This window comes from Dermacentor albipictus, chromosome 4, assembly GCF_038994185.2.
Source record: "Dermacentor albipictus isolate Rhodes 1998 colony chromosome 4, USDA_Dalb.pri_finalv2, whole genome shotgun sequence".
NCBI classification, from domain to species: domain Eukaryota; kingdom Metazoa; phylum Arthropoda; class Arachnida; order Ixodida; family Ixodidae; genus Dermacentor; species Dermacentor albipictus.
This window is the reverse complement of record NC_091824.1, coordinates 93,930,141-93,947,938: the sequence shown is the minus strand read 5'-3', so window position 1 is coordinate 93,947,938 and position 17,798 is coordinate 93,930,141. Positions and strand designations below refer to the sequence as shown.

At 41.8% G+C, this 17,798-nt stretch overlaps 1 protein-coding gene across 6 annotated transcripts in view; it reads left to right on the top strand.

The window, feature by feature from the left end:
• Positions 1 to 17,798, top strand: part of row (relative of woc) — an 81,349-nt gene that overhangs the window by 49,594 nt on the left and 13,957 nt on the right. For 5 of the 6 annotated variants that reach the window (XM_065454035.1, XM_065454034.1, XM_065454038.1 and 2 more), the window contains exons 11-15: positions 1,949 to 2,294; positions 5,758 to 5,952; positions 8,754 to 8,896; positions 15,062 to 15,232; positions 17,536 to 17,712. In XM_065454035.1, coding sequence (XP_065310107.1) covers positions 1,949 to 2,294; positions 5,758 to 5,952; positions 8,754 to 8,896; positions 15,062 to 15,232; positions 17,536 to 17,712 — 1,032 coding nt within the window. The remainder of the gene's footprint in view (positions 1 to 1,948; positions 2,295 to 5,757; positions 5,953 to 8,753; positions 8,897 to 15,061; positions 15,233 to 17,535; positions 17,713 to 17,798) is intronic. The other variant, XM_065454040.1, reaches the window with a different exon arrangement.

The following is a 17,798-nucleotide window of genomic DNA, read 5'->3' as shown; positions in this document are numbered from 1 at the left end:
CTCTCTCTCTCTCTCCTTTTTAACAAATTGAAGGAACTAACTCCTTCACCTTGCTTTGTTTTGCAAGCTCTACTTTGCGGAACTTTTTGTTTCCTCAAGCTGAACAACCAGCTGGCCCATCTCACAATCTCGCTGTAACCCAGCTCCCATCTTTCCCATAGAGCATTTCTGTTATACACAGTATGACCCACTATCACACTAAAGGCAAATATTAATTCACCGTGGACTGTTAAAATACCATTCCATAAGCCTCACAGCTTTTGTTTAATGCCAAGGAAAGACTTAGTTTAAGATAAAATCACGCGTGAAGGGTCTGCATACCTTCAGCGCAATTCAAATTGCCCACCGCCAGGTGGGGGAGTGGTGATTTTGCATACATCATCACCGCAATTTACTGCCATTGGTGAGTAAAACACTGTCTGACAGACGGTGCGATGATTGAAAAATGCAAATACTTAGCCATTGACGAAACTGCACCAAGACAGAATGTGTGATTCACCACTGCAGCACCTTTCGGTCAAGTGGTATGGGCCATTTGGGCATCTTGTGACATCACATGGATGTGGTATTGTCTGCTATTTGCAGTTTGTATGAGTTTTGCGAGGCAGCAAAACCAGTGCAGCACATTGCAATAATGAAGCTGCTGAAGCATAGGCACAGAAAGTACGCAAAAGCACAGGCGGAGCAGAGTCGAGCAAATATGAAATATTGCGGCCGCCCGCGTCGTTTTCGAGGGTAATGTCAGTGAGGTTTTTATTATTATTATTATTATTATTATTATTATTATTATTATTATTATTATTATTATTATTATTATTATTATTATTTCTGAACATCGCATAGAACTGGACTAGTAGCATTTCCCTTCATCTTTTAATGCAATGCAATTATTTTTATTATGAGAGTTTGAGCACTAGTGACAGAATTATAATGAGAAGTGCCTATGTCATCGATCTAATGCTTGAATGTCCCGAGTTAGTTGCAAATAATGTCCTGCATTTACCTCAGTTTCTCAATCAGTAAAACATTGTTCGTGATAATATTGATGCTTTAGACATTTTTGAGCATTAATATACCTCTTTAGCTTCACTTAATATTTGCCTTTAGTGTCCCTTTTGAGGTAACAGCAAACTAGTATTGTGGGTCTGATTACAGCTCAGTTTTGAGACAAAGGCCCTGACAACAATTTTTTGCTACTATAGGCCTACCTTATGCATCACACGAAGCAGTTTTTCTTTGTTCGTATGGAATAGATAATTTGTTCAAGTTTCTAAAAAAATTCTGAGGTTTTATGTGCCAAAACCATTTCTAATTATGAGGCATGCTGTAGTGGAGCACTCCGGATTAATCTTGGCCACCTGAACCTCCACATAAATTGAAGTAAACGACCATATCTACATTTTGTGCCCATCAAAATGCAGCCGCCACACCTTGGATTGAACATGTAGCCTCAAGCTCAGCAGCACGACACCATAGCCACTAGGCTACTGGGGCGGGTGATTTGTTTAGGTGACTTTAGTTTGATTACTAATTAGTTGTTAAGACCGGACAATATTGTACAAGGCTTTTCTGGTAGACCCAAGCACCCCCACTGCTGCAGTCAATATCTTTCCGCCCTCCACCAGAACATTTTGGTTAAACACTATACCTGGGCCCATGCACATATGCAACCCCTCATGTAATGTCCTCTTCAGGGACCTTTGAGGTGTAATAAATAAATAAATAAACCTGCTGTATAAATAATGCGGTCTCAAATTTTGCTCCCATCTATCTACCTGCAGTCCAATTCAAATAGGCTTGCTCCCCTAACAGCAATTGTTTTGATCGTCCTGGCAGCTCAGCATGAGAAAGATGTGATGGGTGAGGACTGGTGAGGGACTCATTCACGAATGTGGGATGTTGTGGTTTGTCAAAATAACTTTTTATCGTTTCTCTTGTTCTCTGGCAGGCAGTGTCAGTGGCCTTGGGCTGGAACTCACCTGTATTCCTAAAGAGCCTCGAGCTGTGGCTGCGGCCTGGCACTGTCGTCATTACTGAGGATGTCAAGTTCAACAGCTTGGCTGAGCAAGGTTTTCCTGTGCGCTGTGGCGCCCGTCCTGGGCCTGACTTGGTCCACACGTACTTGATGCGGCGGCTGACAGACGTCTTTGGACACTTTATGGTGAACCAGCTGAAGCTGGAGACTGTGCAGGGCTTTCTGGACGAGCTGCAGTGGCGAGAACGCTTTGCTAACCATGCACGGGAGGCCTTCTGGCGCATCTTGGCTGACGTGCTTGACCACAGTGGGTGGAAAGGTGCATTTGCACTTCTTTTTAGATTGCAGAAGCACCTCTTAATGGCTCTGCCTTGCTATGCTCAAAATTATGTTGCAATACAAGTGCTAGGGCTGATGGAGTCGAGTGTGGAGAAAAATGACAGCAGTGTACAAAAACTTCAGCGATAGAAAGAAAAAGAAGGACCCTCTTCTTGATCCGCAAGTGCGCTTTTCCATGTTTTGTTTTTGCCTGACTAATTGTGGACATTTTGCATGCTTGACTTTGCACATTTGCACAGCGCATCGCATGATTTGGGAGTATAGACAAGCCAGTTTGTTTGGGGCAGAAAACACAAGTACCCCATACCTGTTCGCCACCTTTGTGAGGTTGTGGCTCATTTTGTGGAAATAAGGTGCTACCTGAGCTTTTCTTTGGGGATCCTGCTTGCATCTTAAGCCCAGCTTGGGATTACTGCTGCATTTGAGCTTCTGCAGCAAGGTTTCTGCCACCGAGGTGATAACCGAACCTCGTTTGGTCATCACCTCAACACAGTGCAAACATGCAAAATCAAGCACGCAAAACGCGACATGCAAAAGTGTGCTGCTGCTGTGGTTTACCAAATACCGCTAAGTTGCAAAAAACCTTCGTCGAGCAGACCGGCTGTTGTGTGCACAACCGAATGAGGGAACATGCAAACAATTTAAAAAAGGATATGAGTGCCCATCTCTCTACGCATTGCAGATCGTGCTGCTGTAAACCACGTTTTTCTGAGCTGAGAATCCTGGGTAGGAGCAGAGATAAAATCACGCAGGAACTGCTACAGGCATATCACATTGATATCAGTAGTCAAGCATGCGTTAGTCAAACAGCTGTCGTTATATGATGCAGAAATGGAATTGCTAGGTTTGTCATAAACAAGATCACTTGTTGCTTGCTCTTTGCCGCCCCCTCGTGTCGAGAGTGCACGGTATATATGTAGCAGGCTTTGTGCCTAATGAACAGTTGTAAGCGTAGCACCGTCTTTCTTGCTGTTCTATCTCTCACTTAGAATCTTTTCCAGTGTGTTTTGCGCTACAATATCATGTCGTTCAGCAAGCACCAACTCGCGCAAGATAAAGTTATTGTGCATCATAAAAGGCGCTGTCAGCACATATGGACTGTTCAAAATGGACTGTTCTTTGAAGGGGCATTCTTTTTAATATAGGTGTTACTACCGTCACAGTTAGGGTAGCTGCAAGAAAAGCAGCCTCCCTATTGCTCTCTATACAGTTGAACCTCAATAAGAAAGTTACAGTTTAATGTGTTTTGTTTTGTTTTCTGTTTTTGTTCTTATCTTTATTGCAGACTGCTTTTCTCTGTCTTCCCTTGTGCGTTCAGTAAGCTTAACTGTTTCTACACTGCTAAGTGAGCTAATATTGCATTGCGGTTTTAGTTTAATAAATTCTGTCCAGATTGCAATCATTCCTTGACAACTTCCACGAGAAGTAGAGTAGTAAAACAAGGACTGAAATGGAAAGCAGGTATCAATGTGGGTCAGTCGTAATGTAGAAGCAGTAGACATTGCTTTACTGCCTGTTAGCCAGGAACTTCGTCAATATTTGCACTGGGTATATTCTGCTTGTATTTTCTAGAGCATTCAGATGCCAGTGGAATAAGTGTAAGTCTAAACTCTCACTAGACAGTGGTGACAGTTGAGTCTAGCAGTTTTTGAGCCAATTTGCACTGGCTTCGGAGTAATTACAGCCTGGTGGCAGTGAAAGCAAAAAAATACCAGCAGCACATTTTTGCACATAACTTATGTGCATTAGCACCAGCATGGGACAATTTTTATGTGCCAGGTTTTTGTATCATTATGTATTTGTACCTGAATCATAAAAAAATATGCAGGATGAGCGTTTCTCTAGACCAATGGGGCTTTTCATGCCCAGTGGTTTGTTTTTCTCTTCAAATCTTGCAACATTACATAATGTATGCCGTGGTTCGGTTATATAAGGCTTTTAGCCAAAAACAAACTTTCACAAATAATCAGTTGGCAATGGGAAGGTGGTGCGTGCAGTGCAAGAGCTAAGCAACTTATGCAGTTATCTGAGGTCGTTGATTGAGGCTGCTATTGCATTTTTGCCTCAGTACCAATCTCGACCCCATGGCATGCTTCATGTTGTAAGTACTTATTTCTGTGTGTTCCTTATGGCAGTTTCGCATCTCAGGTTTACCCAGTTGCTGACTTATCCTCGTGGGTCCCGAGAAAAACCCTGCGGTAGTAATAATCATTTAGAGCTCATGAATCTTGCTGGGACTTAGATAGACCATTTATTAATCAGTTTGTTTTTACTTGTTTGTAGTTCAAAAAGAAATTAATGTCCACCCATGTGGACACTGGGACTCTAAAGTAGTAGAACAAAAAATGTGAAACAAATTTTATTGCATTGAGATTGTGTTTCTTCAGGCAGTATTATATAAATATTAGTTCATACATATAAAAGTTAGTTCATACAAAACAGCTTTCAAAGCAAAACATGATAGGGCTTACGTTTTATCATTATCATCATCACTTCGAGTGAAATTGTAGAAACAGTTGCGCTCAACCTCAATGCAGAGATGCACAACACAAAATGTGCAATGCAACGGTTTTGAGTCATTTTGGAGCAGGCAGGGTTCCGGCTTCATGCAACGTTCTTGATGTAAGCTTTTTTAATCAAACGTAGTGCTTTAGACGTTCAGGCTATTGTACTTGGGAGCGGCTTTATTTTTTTAGGGGAATCTCTGGAACATCGTATTCCTTGCAGTCTGTGGGCCTCTCTAGCGGTGAAGTGAGCAGCCATTCAGCTATGTACAGCAAAATGTAGTTCAGCCATGAAAAATCAAACAATGGGCGCCAAAATCAAACTCACAGGCACTGCTTTAGACTCCCAATGTCCACCATCATGGATATAAACATTTACTCACTAGTAAAGAGAAGCACATTTGTGCCCTCTACAAAAGAAACTGTTCACATTTCCCTCAGTTCCTTAAAGGATACATCTTTAGTTGGGTTGTTAAAAGCGTGGAAAATATAATAGGGATACGAATGAATGGTGGCTGCCATGGAACATGTTCACACTCCAAGCCACCATTTTGCAATGACATGACACTGCTTACACTCTATTTGGCCCAAACTCAGCCAGGTGGTAGCACATACTCGTGAATTGCAATGGACAAGTGCTCACAGTGATTGCAAGCGTTGTTCATTGTATAAAAAAATTTCTACACAGGGTGGATGCACCAGGCCTGGCGAGGTTATAGTCCATACACAAAAACTTGACTTGACTGTCATGTGAGGCTCTTAACTTTGCTAAAAAGTACTTCCAAATACAAGTTTGATTCACCTTTCTGACAATTTTGGGGTTAATTAATGTTCCAATGAACATACCATGTCTGAATCTGTCATCATTGCTATTCAAAACTTTCTATTGAGGGACTGAACTATTTGGAGGCCATACAGTTCCACTGTTCATTCTTTCAGTATCCTTCGAGGACATGCTTGGAACTGCTTCAGATTCATCCGGCCAAAAGGTGCCTAAAGCAGAACCTGAGGTTATAGTGTGTGACAGCAGCTCAGAAGATGAAAAAGGTGATGGCGATGATGATCACATGTGTAGCAATGACAGCAAAGACTCGGATATGGCAGCTGACCAGTCCAAAGCAGCAGCTAAGTCAGGTAACTGAATGCTTTCATTGTGCGACCCGCTTCTCATTAGTTGCAGGGTTAGCTCCTTTTTGGACATTTGTCTGCCACTTTACTCATTGCGATGTGCACTCACGTTTATAAATTTAGTTATTCCAGCTTTTGATAACTGCAAAGTGCACAATTTTTGTGTCACCTGGAAGGTTGAAATGGAGGCTTTGATAAAGCATGCTGCAAGAACCTGCATGGATCAACTTGAACAGCAAATGCAAGGCATACAAATGCATGCGCTAGTCAAGTGTTGTGCTCTCCTGTCAGGAAAGAAATGAGGTGGTGCTGTAAGAAGCTGAAGTCTTGCATTAATACATTGCTCTTTATTCAGCAGCTTCATCATAATGGTGTCGAACTCATTAGCTATCCCTTAGGCTCAGAATGCAAGCCAGTCAAATCCACTACATTGCTAGGCATTGTTACGACGAACATGAAGGGGCCCTCATTTTTTAAATAAAAAGTTGGCCCTCAGAAGAGCAGTGAATCTTTTTTGAAATATAATGGACAATGGTCTCTAGACTTTCAACCTTATAAGGAGATTCAGCTTAGCAGAGTGTCTGAAAGGGTGCTTGCTGTGAGTTTTCTTTTTCCAACTGTGTCACCATAAGTGTAGCCTCGTTTGCAGCCATTATAAACTCCATTACTACAGGCCCACATAGGATCAATGCATATGTAGTTTCTGAGAGCTTTATGTATGCCACACAAATATAGCTGGCTTCTGTTAACTCAACATCACTCACTTAGATGCACCTTCTAATTAGATTGCATTAAATGTACGAGATGCCATGCACATATGTTAAACAGTTGTTTTAATTCAGACATCAGAAAGTTCACCCACATTATATTTTAAACTTCTAAAGCCCACAGATTCTTATTCGAATTTATTCAAAGTTGAAAAAGATATGTCTTGGGGAGAATTGCAAACTGCTGTGCAACTGATACACACACAAGGTAAGTTCATTTATTTGGTGTTTGAGAACATGTGCAGCAACCGGAGTATCCGACATTGTCACGCATCAACTACTCGTGCCTTCGGAATGATCTTTCAGCGCCTGTTTGTTAGCACATTGCTCTTTGCCTCAGAAGCCAAAAAGCTTGAATTAACCGAAGGCCATTTGAATTGAGTGGCTTCAGAATGCATTGAAAACAACAAATCAACTAAATTTCTCACCCTAATCTGAAATCAGCAGGCTATTGACCTATGCTAGTTTGAGTTATCTCAAGTTGGCTGTAATTCTAACCATTGCTTTGGGTCTCGTCAAGCTAAAATCAATATAGGTTGACTACTCTGTGTGGTCTATGAAGCAAAAAAAAGAAGAAAGAAAGAAAAAGTGGTTGGTGCTGGTTTGTGCTGGATTTGTGAAGATAATTTTTCTTTTGGAGTGTATTCTCTTCCTTTTCTTCCTTTTTTTACAGCTCACCTCCTTTATTGTGTTCTCATGTCTGGTTCACTAAGTAATGTTTGCTTGTTTTCACTAATCCTAATGTTTAGGTACTTGTGTTGAGCTGAACTTCTGCTGAACCAAACAGATTTCTGAAGTTCAATTGTGTTCTTCTTAAGGGAGTCTGCTTTCAGTGTTTCGTGTATGCAGTGTGATGGCACTGACTAAACACCATTGTCTGCACTTCATTTATAGTCACAGTAATATGTGATTGTTACAATCAAACAAGAAACATGTCTTTTAAAATTATTTAGTGGGAAAAAGAAAAGATCAGCTATAGCGTGAATGGTTTGCAAAGCAAACCAGTTAGCTTTGATGTGAATAAAATAGAGTTGTTTAATCAAAACCGTATTATAGCCAGTCCTGCACCATAGGCAGTTATGCTATAAGCAGTCTGAACTGTACTAATTTAGTAACATGCATCTCCACTCTAGTCTTCTTTGCTTTGTTGGGTAGGGAGTCAGTGCTGCATGTCAAAACTGAAGTGGTGCCCATTCTGATCATGAAGTTTTCCTATTTAATCATCTGTGCCCATAACCTACCTGCACAAATAACCACATTCAGAAACACTAAAATCTCTACTGACAAGATAGACCCAACCTATTTTCAGCATGAAGCAAAGCTCCATAAAAAATTTTTATTTGTAGTAGCAGCAACTTGATTAGGGTGAGTTGTTGCCTATGTTCATTCAACGCCACTATTGCAGCCTACCCTCGGGTGAAGTGTGGTGGGGCTTGACAGAAATGCGTTAAGGATTGCCTTGAGGTCACTTTGTGTTTTGTCTGAGAGCTTCACAGCAATGCAGAGCTCACTATCTCGCCTGCACTGCAAAGAAAATTTCGCATATATGTGGCACACCACAATGTCATGGAGATAGACGCCTACTGTTGCATACCGCTGCTGACATGTCGCCAACCACTTCCGAAAAGTTCACAGTATTTTCCTAGTGTTCCTAAGCCTGTTAAAAAGCTGCCTTACCAGCAGTTTATTGCGGCCACTGATCAAAGTGACTTGAGCAGAAAGTGCTGCAGGTGACATTTTCTTCCCTTACACCTTCATGCTAATGATGCCATAGTGTTCGTCTTTACAAAATGAAAGACTGCTGTCACCAACAGACCTGCTTTTTAATTGTAACCTGAATGGCTAGTGTAATTAATACATGCAAAAAATGATGATTCCTTGTTGCTAAACCTGTCATGTGATGTGCAGTGGCATGAAAACATCCAAATACAGGCATTCTGTGAAGATCTGGCCACAATGAGTGACAATCAAAATAAACCATTAACCCTGGAAAGACGGGACATGCTCTATGCTGAAGTGATTGTGATTTGTGTTCTGCAGAACCTGGGGAGGAGACTGTCAACAAGGGCGAGAAGACGGGTGCTCAAAACTGTGTCATTTTGGATGAGTACTATTATGCGAGGAAGAAGCCTTGCCCCGCAGAGAACCAGCTTGTAGAAACAAGAGGCGACTTTTGTTTCAAGGTTTGTAAGGCCCATTGCAGCAAGCCAAATGGCTGTACTCTGCCAGGCATGAGTGGAGGATGGGATATGAATGTCGTGATGACTTAGTTCATATGCAGAAATGATACACATTCCAAGAGAAACTAATGTTGCAGGCTCAGTCCATTTAGATATGAAAGGTTCTCTTTTCAACATTCTAGCCCGATAACAATAATAATAATACAGTAGACTTCCTTTGAGATGAATGAGAAAGGACATTGAAAATCTGCTTCATCCACCAGAAGTTCAGCTCAGCAGATCTATGGGACACTCAAAAAGGCAATGGTGCTTGAACTGTTGGTAGTATCAGAGGATTCATTAAGAGGATAAGTGCACCTTAAAGGCAGTCTACTGTAAAGTAGCATCTGAAGCTTGAGGCTCCCATTTGACTAGTTTGCTTTATACGAGGCATATGTCACCAATGGGTTATATTTGTTATTCACCGTTAAGGGAAAGCATTAGCCCTTATAAGAAGGCTCACACAAAAGTTTTGTGTGTTGGTTTTTCTGCTTTCACAGGTATCTGCTGGCTGCCATTATGGTATGAGACCTCAGTTGTTCGAACATGCAACAAGTCATGACTTTACGCTTGAAGCAGGCCTCCCTGTTATGTCACAGAAATCGGAAGTGGTGGTCACGTAGTGTTACAAACCACTGGCATGCATGCTAGTTGGCCAAGTGCAGTGGTAGTAAGCCATGCCATAACCACATAGCTAAAGGCTTGGGCATATGCTGTCACATCAGCCGTTCTGTCCTTCATTCTTTTTACATAACAAAAAATACACAATGAAGTATACCTCCGTTAATTTGACTCTGGTTAATTTGATATTTCGGTTAATTCAACTTCGACGAAAGGATCAGGCCAATGCCCACACATCTTTATAGGCCGAAACTACAGTTATTTTGATCTCAAAATTGGCCTTAACCGAATAATTCGAACTTAATGTTCAGCTTCAACGCAATACAATAGTGTTATGCGGTGAAGCATATCAAAACTGGAAAGGGGCCCTTGTTGCGGAATCTAGTACACATTTCTTAATTATAGAGGCACGCACGCGCCGTCTCCTAAATGCGCCACCTAAGTGTGGCCCAATCACCCAATCTCATACTGCTCACCATTGAAAACAGCGTGCATCCTCATATCTTGATCCACTGAAGCCTTCGTTTTAGCAAGCTTCACATACTTCACTTCGCATCCAGTTGGCTTTTTTCTTTTTGCAAACAGAAGACAAGTAGCCGAGACAGTGCAAAAATATTGACGTCACGCCATCCGGCAACAAAACAGGCTATTTCATTTTGTCTAGAAGGAATTCACCCCCCAGTTCATTGTAGTACTACCTTTTCTGTGTCGCGCCCCGAGAAGTGCTTCTCACAAACAAAGTGGCGATATGTTAGCTCTCTATCTTTCCTCGACATTACGAGAGCCCACATTTGCAGCTATACTAAGTCACTAGGAACGTTTTCCTTGCGGGATGTGTAGCCACTGCTGCAGTTCAGCAGGGCACATTTCCGCCCCTTCCTCATATGGCGCGGATGGACAGTGCTCACCTTCGTAGCAATGTAAAAGGCACGCGCGCTTGTCTCGGAAGCTGGAGCCACTGGTGCAGTGCATATGCCAGCGAGAACAAAAGAGCGAGGAAGCTTGCAAATAGTTTGGAAAACAATGGCAGTTTGCTCGTTGGAGCACATTGTGCCACAAATAATCTGAGCTTTGCTTCCCAGGGTCATCTATGCACACATGCACGCACACCACATGTGAGTGACTGAATTTGCAGGGCTGACCGACATCATCTGCTCAGTGATACTGTTGGTAGCTCATTTCGGGGGCAGCTCAACATGTAATTTGAGTAGTGCTAAGCAATACTGCTGTAAATATGTCCGGCGCTTGTGTTTCTTAGCATTAGAGATTGAAATATGAGAAAATTTTTTAAACATGAGACAATATCGCAATTTTTGTGCTTCACACCTATAGAAAGCATGTAAATGATGGAAACACACCTGCCGCGTTGCCTGCCATGCTGCGACAACAACTGCATTTTCTCCTCACCAAACAGTGACGCTGTCACACTGCTCATGTACACTGTCGCAGTTGAGCAGATTCCCCTCCTAAAATACTTCTTCATGCTCTTGACCACTGCACCAGACTGACTGATTCATGTATCATTCATTGGTTTATTTATGTGCCACATGACCACCAGCTCCGGTTTCTAATGTGTACACCTGCTTCAAACCCGAAGCCATCCGGCATGTATTCAGTATTTAAATTTATCACCATGAAATATAATGCAATTATTTGCTAAAGAAGGAGGCTTTGTGCCATAACTAATGAGTTGACAGCTATCCATTTAAAAAAAGAAAAATACAAGACAAACGTGTTGTGTCAGTGTTGCATTACTTTCACTACTCAGGAGACTTTATAAACGCAGAAATGCTCTCATTTGGCCACTGATGAAGTAGTCTGATTTAAATTTGTGGCATCCACCCCTCTGTATTGGTAAAAACAGCATAGTCTGTGGATAGCATACGCTGCTGTGAACTTATCAGCCAAGTTTTACAGTTGTGCGTGGTGTGTGGAGTTCACAAGCAAAGAGCAGTCACCTTTCTCTCAAACACTTTATTTTCAACAGAAACCTCCTCCTCACTCTTTTCTGGACGCTTTATTTCGTAATATAGCAGATTCCCGTGCGCAGCTGCTATTGGCCTGTAGCTGACATCAATCAAGAAGATTGATGTCAAAAAGCGTACTGTTTGGATCAGTACGCTTTTTCCTACCGTTGCTGGGTGTATTTACTGACGAAGTTTAATGAACAGGCTAAAATAAGTGAAAATCTGCTTTCAACTTTCGATAATAATTACGTACTTCTAGAAGAAGCAGACTATCGTCTGCTCACATTTAGCCCCGGCCGCCCGCATAGGAATTAAACTTTAGCTACCCTGCGTATTGGTGTCGTAGCCATTGGGTCTTGCTAATTTCGACCAGTTTTGAACACTCAACTAGCCTCAAACCTCGCAAAAGTTAAGGTTAGAACACGCATGTTTGCTAGCACGCGCTCACTGCTGGCCGCTCCTGGTTAGACACCTTGGCAGACTTCGCTTCGTATTGAGCTATTGATAGCGCTTGAAAATGTGCAAGTTGAATGTGGCTACTATCCGTCGGTCAAGCTGGTGCACGACAAGGCCAACCCGCACGATGTGGCATGGCCAGACTGGAGCATATGAGCACTGACATGCACTAAAGCCTTGTCATGCACAAAACAAACGCCGCGCATAAGCACTACAGTTGCATGTATTTGCAGTCTGCTAGGTAGCATAGCTACTGCAGCCGCTGGAGGGTGCCACGACAGGTCCGCAGGCTGAGTATACTGCAACTCGCTGATGACAGCCATGTTTGGCTTACGTTTGGCGCGTCGTGGCCAACAACATCGGAAGTAGTGGTGTGTATGTGAGCATCCAAAATCAAGCTTGAACTGGGAGCCATGGTGACATTCAGTAGACAGAGCATTGTGGGCATGCGCTGTGAAGGGGGTGTTTTATTGCCAATAACTCCACTGTAGAACGCATTGAAGTACTTTTGTGGCAAAGCATTTCTGAAGTAGCCTAACTTAACTTCAAATGCACTTCTCCACTTTGATAGAAAGTCGTTCAGGGCCCCTCTGAAAGAATAAGCTATATTCTAGAGGCTGTTGGGAGCATATTTCTCATTTAGGCCTTCAAAAAATGTTTAAAATATGACAGCAACAGAAATTTCAATGTTGCATCAAGTGTAAAGCTTTGCAACTCTGCAATAAGAATATATGCATGGATCGATTAACTTCATCTAATCAATTGTCTGGAGCAGATAGAATTGAGAGGATGTGTAACTGTGAGATATGCCTAATATTTGCTCATAAAACTTGCAATACTCAAATAACCAAGTGGAAGTGAATAATTCACATGAACTAGTGCATCAGCTTTGTACTCGTTAGACATAGCAGCACAGTGCAACGAAGTACAAGTGTGCACAATTGTATTCTATAGAACATGCAGCCGACTATAACTGCTGAAAAATGTAGCAACAGAACGCTAGTTGATAGGAGTGCTGATATGATATTTTTGACTGTTCATTTTTTGTGTTAAATGAAGGTCCAGGACTTCAAAACCCTAGTAAATATACTAGCAGGCATCCGAGCATCCTAAATAATTTAATAGGTTTTCTACAGCCAGCTTCAATTTCGTTTCACTGACGGTGATTGTGTTGTGACACAACGACACAGAAGGTGGTCACGTGGGAGCAAAACATTGTCACATTCTGGCACTCGCTCTGACTCACCTAGTCACTTTTTATTCTGCTAATTGTTGCGACATCTGACGTAGCAGCATAGCATACAACCTAGCTAGCCAGAGTCAATGTCAAACTGTAGTCATGTCTTGCTCCCACACGAGCAGCTTCTGCTTCATGGTGTCTACATGCAGTCAACCCGTAAGAAACAAAACTGAAACTGGCCCTTTAAGGCATGCCAGCATTTTTGCTAGGGTTTAGAAGTCTAGGACCAAGTCTAGGACCTCCATTTAATGCAAGAAAATTTGAAGTTAAAGATATAATAACAGTTCTTCTTGAAGGAAATGCAAGTCAGTAATAATACACAGTCAACAGATTTTTCGCACACCGGATTTGTAGAACATGCCAGAATCGGATGCCTTTGTGGTGCAACCACATACCTCATAGAGCCAATGCTAAAGGACGTCTGAAATTGCGTCCAGTTTTCCAGACTTTTTGCCATGACCACAGGTCCAAAACAGCTTTGTAATGAAAGCCACTGCAGCCATTTTGATTACCTCGCAGTCGCAAACCAGTGCTCTTGCACACCGATCCACTTGCAGCACAGCCACTGCAGCAATGCTAGGCCTTGCTGCTCCGACATTTTGTACCAAGCTTGCTGCTGTACTGTACCGGACTATTTAATGAATGAATTTGCCACTGTCAGCAATGGCGCCAACTCTGCCTTTGTCATCCTCTCTGATGGCGTCAAAGGGCAGAAAGCACAGTAAAAGTCAAGTATTGCATAATTACACCGCATTACACTTGTTGCTGCATTACACTTACAATTTCTGCATTACACCGAAGTTACGCGGTCAAGTATATGTGAGGTACTGTGGTGAAGCATATCAAGAGTGGAAAGAAACCACCTTCACGGGACACAGTATGTATTCCTTAATTGTACACAGATGCACCAATACGTGTGAGCACCAATACGCTTAATAAATGTATTGGCAGACCTTTAGAGTGCTCCCAGATGCTCCTGTGGTGGGTTGAGCCATTAGGGGCAGTAAAAGACATGTATTTATTTCTTCAAACAGCCTTTTTTTGTTATTACAGCCTCTAGGAAGTGCGAAAAATTTGACGTTGACTGTAACTGATGGTACTACCTTAAGGAAGTGTTTGCAGATTTTTGTATCTTTTTTGTGTACGTGTATGTGTTATGGAGAACATTGTACATTAATTCGCATCTCAGGCATTGCTCACAGCTTGCAGTCATACTGGACACCAAGGAAAAATTAGAATTTGGGCTCTCTTTCGTGCTGCAGTCAGTAAACTTGAACTTCACAAATGTTTTGTCAGCGTAAAATAGTATGAATTTTCTTGTGCAGTTTATAAAACTGTAGTGTGCAGTCATTTATATACGTTAAACATACTTGCTGATGTCGTGTTTTTACATTCTACTGTTTTTGTTTTGTGCCAGCGACAAACATGATGAAGCGTGGTTGTGTATTTTTGCATTTAATCAGGAAGATGGAGTTCCTTTTTAGCTCACAAAACAGATACAAGAAATAGATTTGACATTACAAGTGTGACACTTGTTTTACCCATGTCCATTTTTGTGCACATCATTTTCTTGCGCTGTAGAAGTACACCATGAATGTTGAATAATATGTGCATCCTATTGTGTGGACTTTCAGTACCCACGCATCCTAAAGCTGTCTTGGAGCGGTTATTACAGGAACGGTTGTCACTCTGGGATTAAATGGAAATTGTTTGGGAGCTGTGCTTTTTGCATAAAATGCCATTTTGTTGTTCCAAGCTTTGCTTCTGATGCCTGATTTCCAGCCCATTTTGCAGGCTTGCATATCATACCTTGAGTCTAACGTGTTGCTTGTAACCTCTTGGCAGTGCCCGATCTGCAAGAAGTTAATCACCAATAACATTAAGACTGTAAAGCACATCACCAACCACATTGAAGGGAGCCGCCAGAGGAACCCTGACCTCACTGATCTCACCATTTGTAAATACTGCTTCAAAGAATTCGAAACCCCTTACAGCATGCAATGCCACACAGAAGCGGTGAGTATTTTCAGCCATACCTTCTGCTCTGTCGTCTGCGTCATTAAATACGTCATCTGCATCATTAAGGCTTGCTTTAAAAACACGGTACTGTACAAGTCTTTTTGTCTTATCGAAGCTTCTAGTGCAAACATAAAGGGACCATCGAAGACTGTCTTAACAGAAGTTCAACTTGGTAAGCTGAACTTCTTAGATAATGCGTAAAAATATGCTGCCATAAAAATAGGCAGCTATGTTGGTTTTGTTACTTGTTGCTGCTCTACAGACCAAGAGTGTGCTACCAATTGAAGCATCAAATTTGTTCAAAGCATGAGCATGGAGGTTAATATTCACTGCCTAGCCTTAAACAATGCATGCAGAGGTGGCACTTCGTTGGCATGCATGGTCAACAGTGTGCTGAGCGCATAAGCATTGCATTCATGCCATTTTCTCAAACAAGACTGCATGAAAGTGCACACAAAGGAAGAACATAATAGGACAAGTGCAAGCTACCAGCTCTATTTCAGAAGGCCATCAAATTGTGACAGCTTAAATGTGCTGCCTTGTGCAATGTATTCAGGAGGTTGAATCACAGTACTGACTGGTTTTCTTCAAGTTACTGTGGGGTCCTTCATTGCAAGCCAGTACTTCCCCCCAAAAAAGTATTGACAGTACCCTAGCCTGGTGTGTACTCTGTGCTGAATACACTGAGAGAAAAAAAAAAAGCATGTTCAAACTAGCACCTAATGGAGCCTTGGCTAAACACTAATTATTAATGTGCTAATATATATATATGTGACCATATAAAGCCAACAGACAATAAAGCCAAGGAAAGCATCAGAGAAACTAGCAGTGGTTAAATTTAAAATGCAGAAAATAACAAGGGAAGGGGAAACGAAAGTGAACGAAAAGATCACTTGCCACCAGTGAGAACTGAACCCGGAACCTCCGCCTCATGCCTGCATTTCACTGCCAATTATGCAAGTCTAACCACAGCTGATTTCCCCGGTGTTGTCCTTGGCTTAACTATCTGTTGGCTTTATTAAGTCATGATTAACAAAAATGGAGCCCCTCTGTTTTCCTTTTCTTTCTCATATATATATAGTTCTTTACAGGTGACTTTTGGTAGTAGTTTCAATCACATGATATATCTAACTACTTTTAGCACATAGGGAGGGGGGGGGTGCACAGCAGGTGGGGACATGTTCGTAATAACCTTAACTGTAGTAGCATTAAGTGCTGAGAAGCCATATTGGTTCATTGTTTATTGCTAGTAGATGGTTGTGAGTAGTTGCAAGTTTTCATAATCACCCATTTTGCATTGTTGTACAGGTCGTGTGTGACTGCAGCGCATGTGTGTGTTGCCTATTCATCTCGTCCTCGTCAGTTCACACTGTTATTCTTTCAACGTGAACTGCAAATTATTGCACTTTATTGCCTCAGTGGTTGTGAAATCGTACTGCCAAGCATGGCATATGGTTTTTATTTCAGATTTAGGCAGTAGAACTTCAGTGGGGTGGGATGCAAGACACTTTTGTACTTATGCATAGGCGTATGACTAGTTGCTAAAGAGGCCCAAGTATTTGCAATCTGTTTAAAGCCATTTAATTAATGTGGCAGTTCTTGTAGCTCATTGTCCAGCTTTGAAATGTTGCCTCCCATCAATTTCAAAGTTTTTTCAGTCATTGTTTAACTCTTCCTGCTTCAATGATTCCTGTAGGAATCAGTGTTTTGCAAGAAATATCCAGCATCGAGAAAAACAAACAGTAAAACACTTTTTAAAGATATGTCAGTGGCAGCAATGCGAATTACATAATTTGTCAGCTTTGTACTGTAGATAAACATGGGTCTAACCAGAAATGACAAACGTCCCTGCGTCACCCCACGTTGAGATAAGGCCTCTGTGATCTATCTTTGCAGCCCCTGCTGCCTAATGCATATAGCCTGCTTTGCGTGGTTAAGAAATTGTTTTAGAATAATATATGGCCGTATTTCACACCATTATGACGGTGAATGGAACTGTGGCACCACATGCTGCCTACAATTGGTTTAGTTTCTTGTTGTTGTTTTTTTTTGGGGGGGGGGGGGGCAGTTCATGAGATAAAACTTTGATTCAGTGCCAGAAAATTTCTTTCTTTATTTTTTCCCTGACTTTTGTCATTCAGTTGCACGTAACATGAAATTTTCACTTCATTAAAAAAATTAAAGCCAAAAAGTGCTGTCTGTTTTTGCACACAGCTGTGCAACCATGTGTGATGTGTGTAGAACTGGACGTCACCAAACCATCATTGACTATGCTATGCCCTGTTCCCTTCCTTTTGCAGGCTCATTTAAAGCCAGACGGCATAGTGTGTAAGATTTGTAGCCAGGAATTTGACTTGGTGTCTAGTCTCATTGACCACATGAAGATCTATCACAATCCATCAGAAATGCCCTATTCATGTCAGCTATGTGGCTTTCGTTCATCATTTCACAATGACGTCGTCAGCCATTTTCACGAGGTCAGTATGAAATGATTACTGCATCATAAAATGTTTACCTCTGGACATGTGCTCACAATGCTTGTGAAAACGCATTCTGGAATGTG